The sequence below is a fragment of the Pyrus communis genome, chromosome 6 (assembly GCF_963583255.1).
Source record: "Pyrus communis chromosome 6, drPyrComm1.1, whole genome shotgun sequence".
NCBI lineage: Eukaryota > Viridiplantae > Streptophyta > Magnoliopsida > Rosales > Rosaceae > Pyrus > Pyrus communis.
In genome coordinates this window covers 12,388,312-12,393,943 of record NC_084808.1, presented here as the reverse complement: position 1 = coordinate 12,393,943, position 5,632 = coordinate 12,388,312, and the positions used below count along the sequence as shown (strand labels likewise).

General features: G+C 34.9%; 1 protein-coding gene across 1 annotated transcript; it reads left to right on the top strand.

The window, feature by feature from the left end:
• Window positions 1-1,935: 1,935 nt before the first annotated feature.
• On the top strand, window positions 1,936-3,055 carry LOC137735910 (L10-interacting MYB domain-containing protein-like). Its single transcript, XM_068475261.1, has 2 exons — window positions 1,936-2,268; window positions 2,345-3,055. The coding sequence occupies exons 1-2, from the start codon at window positions 1,936-1,938 to the stop codon at window positions 2,915-2,917; spliced, it is 906 nt and encodes a 301-aa protein (XP_068331362.1). The 3' UTR covers window positions 2,918-3,055.
• Window positions 3,056-5,632: the final 2,577 nt, after the last annotated feature.

Here is a 5,632-nt window from a genome sequence, read left to right as displayed (position 1 = left end):
TTTTCCAAAACGCGGAGCTACAGTACCAATTAATGAATTTTTTCAATTTACCAAAACTGCCCCCTCCTTTCTCCTTTCTCCTTCTCCCGATCCTACACTCTGCACTCTCTCTTTCTCTGTTGCAAAAAACTCCCGCCGCTGCACTCCCCCTCTTCCCTCCCGCCGCTGCACCTCTTCCTCCTCCTCCTTTTCGTTTCTCTCCGTCACTCTCAACGCCACACCGCCGTCGCCTTCCAGGTACCAACTACTCGACTCGCTTTGAATTAAGGTTATTATCATGAGATCCATGAAACAATTTCAGTTCTTAGGGTTTGATTGGCAACGATGGTGTTGCTTTGTTTGTTGGAGTTTTAACTTTGTTTGTTAGTTTTCTGGGAACCCAAACTTAATTGTTTAATTGGCTTGTTTGTTATCCCGTAAAATAGAGCTGATTCCACAAGTCTTGTACAGGGCTTAATATAGTTTGCTTTGTTTCGTAATGGTTGTGGGGAAGAAAGTTAATATATACACCTTCGATTTACCTCAGTATCTGCACAAGAATAACAACAAGAGCAATATGAAGGATTCCAGAAATTAAAGAAAAAAAAGGTTAGATTAGTGAGAAAGTGAAAATAGTTAGTTCTAGTAATCACAAGCATTTGCTTGCTTTTCATAAGCATTTTTCACTTCCAGAACTGGAAAACTTCCCTCCTCATACTAGGGGGACAATTGAAAGCCTAAAAAGCAATTTCCCTTTTGTCTAAAAAGCAATTTCCCTTTCGTCAAAACAAAGAAAAAAACTGGAAGGGACTAATATGATAGTTCACAATTTGGCATGTGAAGTTGTATTTCAATTTGGCATGTGAAGTTGTATTTCCATTTTTGTGCCCCATTTGATTAGCTTACATATGAATAGATGTCAAAAACTGTATAATGCTATAAATGTCGTATAAATCTTTCTAATATTAAAGAAGATAAATTTAACATACTTATAATCTAGTTTATAGTGAAAACTGTTGAACTATTGTTTGATCCTGAAGCAGATAAGAATGCAGATTAGTATCAAACAAATTGTATTATGCTTTATAACGCTTGAAGGCGATTCGCAATGTCACACTGATGAGTTTCAAAAGCTCAGAGTCATATCACACCTTTGTGAAACCTGGACTTGCAATCACAGCACAGCGAACAACACTGCAAGCTATGTTTGACAGTGTGAGGAGCTTCCGAGTAAAACTCAACTTGAAATTACCTGTAATACGTTCTCAAAGAACTTATTCAAAGCCTATAAAAAACAGAAAGATATTAGTAATACAATAAGTACAGAAACTCTTTTAACATCATTCTTGCCAGATAACATTAGTCTCATAAGGTCATAATTTTTCAGGTGCATGATAAGTATAGGATAACACTGCAAATGCTTAATCTTTTCAGGTGCATGATAAGTATAGGATAACACTGCAAATGCTTAATCTTGACTTTGGAGCTTTCTATGAGTGATATTTTTCAAAACCACAATTTCATAAAGAAAGTCCAAAAATAAGTTAATCAGAAGATTTTAACCAATCTGTCAGGCAGTTTTCCTAACACACATTTCAAGGATATAACCAAGATCCTAATGCAGAGAACTACCAGGAAAATGGGGGAGAGTAATGTGGCTAGGGTCCTAGGGATGGGCAATGGGTCTGCATGGATACTCCACCATCACCATCACTCATCACCATTGATATGACACAATCAGGATGAGAAAGACATAAAGATGGCAATATTATTTGGGGGATGATGTTCCACTATGCATTAGCTATAAAGATGGCAATATTATTTGTTCTTGTTTTACAATATTATTAGATGGCAATATTATTTGTTCTTGGTTAATAGGTATGAAGTTATATTACAATATTATTTGTTCTTGTTTTAATATATATATGTATATATACAAATCACTAGCTGGTATAGATGGCAAATAAGGGAGCATCTTCGTCAAATCCTACTGCTACATGGAATGCCCACAATATATCTATATTTTGTGATCTATGCATCAAGGAGGTTGAGGCCGGACATCGTCCGGGCACTCACTTTGACAAAGAAGGATATGCAAATATTAGAGCTAACTTCAAGGCAGAGACAGGGCATGATTATGAAAGAAAGCAACTGAAAAATAAGTGGGATGCACTTAAAAATGAGTGGAAGTTGTGGAAAGAGCTAGTTGGTAAAGAAACTGGCCTAGGGTGGAATTCGAACAAGGGTACCGTTGATGCCTCTGAGGAGTGGTGGAATAATAAAATTCAGGTTTGTGTTTTTATCTTTTAATATGTATTATGATATCATGCAATATGTATTAACTATATTCTTTCTTTACTTGTAGATAAACAAAGAATATGGAAAATTGCGAAAAAAGGGCATTGGTCCTGAGATGGAGGAAAAGTTAGATAGGATGTTTTCGAACACAGTTGCTACCGGTGAACATGCCTGGGCACCTTCATCTGGAGTACTACCACCAGAGACAAGAGAGGAATCCATAGGACAAATTGATTTAGATGATGAGGAAGAAAGTGAGACTATGCAAGATCTAAGGCAAGCTACTAGGAAGGGAGAAAAAAGAGCGACTAACCAAGGAGAATTGCAAAAGAAGGTTGATAAGAAAGGAAAAAAAATTGGAGGTGCTGCAAAACTTTCTAGTCAAATTGACCGTCTTGTTGAAGTTTATGAAAGTAGGAGTTCTGCAAACTCATTGATGAGGCCGCTAAATTTAGGCAGTAGTATTGTGGAAGTGATAGCGTCTGTTGCAAAATTGCCTGGTTGTGAGCCACCTAGCGAGCTATGGTTGTTTGCTACATGTTTATTTTGTAGTGCAGAGAAGCGAGAGATGTTTGCCACTATGAAAGATCCTGAAGTGCAGCTAACTTGGTTGAAATATATGTTCAACAAAGAACAATAAGGAGCTAAAACTATGAATTAGGACTGTGTGGTTTGTGTTTATTTAATGTTGCTTGTACTTTGTGTTTATTGAATGTTGGATTATGATTTTTTATTAAACTTTGGATTATTCATGAATGTCGGATTATGATTTCTTAGTGATCGTTGGATTATGACTTGTGGAATGTTTAATTATGTGTTATGTTACAGGTGTATATTCAATATGAACACTTATGATGATGATGATGTTGAGGATTTGGAGGATGGTCTAATTATATGTGCTGTAGCGAAAGCTGTTGAAACATATTATTTAAAATATGTCCACAAAACTCCATGTTTGAATTCTTCCCAAACAGGTAATATTTGGTTGATAGAAGTACTACAAGGACATCATGTGCGATGCTATAGAATGTTTAGGATGAACAAAGATGTCTTTTATAGATTATCCAATGACTTGCAAACTAATTATGGATTGAAAGGTTCAAGGAGAATGAGTGCAATTGAAATATTAGGAATGTTCTTGCATATGTTGGGACATGGTGTGAAAAATAGATTAGCGCAAGAGAGATTTCAACATTCTGGTGAGACTGTTAGTAGATATTTTCGTGCTATGTTGGATATCGTATGTAAGATGGCAATAGATATTATCAAACCGATGGATTCGGAGTTTCGTGGCATTCCCCAAGAAATAAGGAGAGATACAAGATACATGCCTTATTTTAAGGTAAAATTTGACTCGTCTTCTAACTTATTTGCAAACTAGAAGTGTAGGTTGACGTTTTTCTTCTATGTTATTATTTTTAGGATTGTATTGGTGCTATAGATGGAGTACATGTTGAGGCTTCAATACCACCTCCGGATCAAGTTCCATACATTGGTAGGAAAGGAATACCGACTCAAAATGTTATGGCTGCATGTAATTTTGACATGCAATTCACATTTGCTTGTGCCGGATGGGAATGCACTGCACATGATACAAGGGTTTTTCTATCCGTGGTACGAAATCCAAATTTAAACTTTTCTAAGCCTCCAAATGGTAATCTTCATACTTGCTTTGTATAATTATTACAATACAAAACAAAATTTTCAATTGTCAGGAAAATATTACTTGGTGGATGCGGGGTACCCACAAATGAGAGGTTATTTGGGACCATATAAAGGTGAAAGATATCATCTCCCGGACTTTCGTAGGGGTGCTGAACCAACGGGTCATAAAGAGGTATTCAACCACATGCATTCTTCTCTTAGGAGCATCATTGAACGAACTTTTGGCGTATGGAAGAAAAGATGGGCAATTTTAAGGAATATGCCTAATTACCCGTTCAATAAGCAAGTGAAGATTGTCATTGCTACAATGGCTCTTCATAACTACATACGGAGGTATTCTGAACGTGATCGTCATTTTGATGACCCTAGGGACTATTGTGAAGAGAGCGATAGTAGTGATGATGATGATGAAGAATACCAAAATTATGAAGTTGAAGGATCACATGAGATAGAAGCATTAAGAAATAGAATAGCGGCAAGTTTGATGAATGCATCTAATTAGATTACTTTTAAGTACATTAACAATATTGTACTAATGAATTCTAACTATTCAGTCTAAAATATTTCAATTGAAGTAGTTTGTCATATTAATTAATATTTAAGATAAAGTTTATAAATATGTTTCTTTTACAAATAAAGTATATTTAGTAATTCACCTTTATTGGTTAAGAAAATTAAATTAATGGCACATCTAGTATTATACCCTTTTTGGTCATTTTACACAGTCACAGCTGTTTTACATAAAAGTTTACCAAACACTATCATACTGCTTTTTTTTCCAAAAGCACTTTCACAAAAAAGTTTACCAAACACTCTGCTGGCTTTTTTTCACAGCCGCTTTTTTTCACAGCACAACAGAAGCAGTTTTTTTTCAAAGCACAACAATATCAAACCAAGCCTTAGTCGACTGAGGTAAAAATTTAGCTAGCTTGGACCCTATATTTTGACATGGTACGTAATAAACCACTACTTGTTTAAGGGAACTTTCTAGTTTCTACTATTCTATGAAGGAAATGTCAAATGTACTAACTCAAATTATATGTTAAATTGTTGTCTGTCGAGTTTTATTCAAATTTGAAAAACACGAAAATTCTTCCGTGGTCAACTGCGGCAGTAACTTCAACGCAAAAGCTTTTGATGTCACGATATTCAATTAGGACCAAAAAGATTCTTGCTCTGTAAGTGTACAGATACCACTATTATAGTCAAAAGTTTTCCTCACCTTTTACATCCTTTTTGGATCTCTTTATTCAGTAAATAATAATACATGAATAAATATTTTATTTTTATTTCGTTTAAATGGTTGGGTAAAGGATCGAATAAAAAAAAAGTTTTATCCGGATCTCACATTTTTATGTGTTCGAGAATTAAGACTATTGGGCTCTTCTTGCTATGTTAATTCCCTTTCTCTGTCTCAAACACGAATTCCCACGAAAGAGGACAAACTTATACCAATTGAAATATATATATATATATATATATATTTGTTTACAATATTTGCATAACGTTACCTATTTTATTATATAAATGTTCCATATATGAATATCAATTATATATGTATATATACAAGATGAATAAAACCTTGGCACGAATGCAAGAATGGAGAGAATAGAAGGGAATGTGGGAAAACGCCAAAGGAAAAGAACCCAATCCTCTTAACATTCCTTAATGTCTTTGATTAATAATATGC

Bases quoted from the DNA above. Each gene is read 5' to 3' on its own strand.
- LOC137735910 (XM_068475261.1), top strand. From the start codon at position 1,936: ATGGCAAATAAGGGAGCATCTTCGTCAAATCCTACTGCTACATGGAAT. The intron at 2,269-2,344 runs GTTTGTGTTTTT...CTTTACTTGTAG, and splicing joins GGTGGAATAATAAAATTCAG to ATAAACAAAGAATATGGAAA.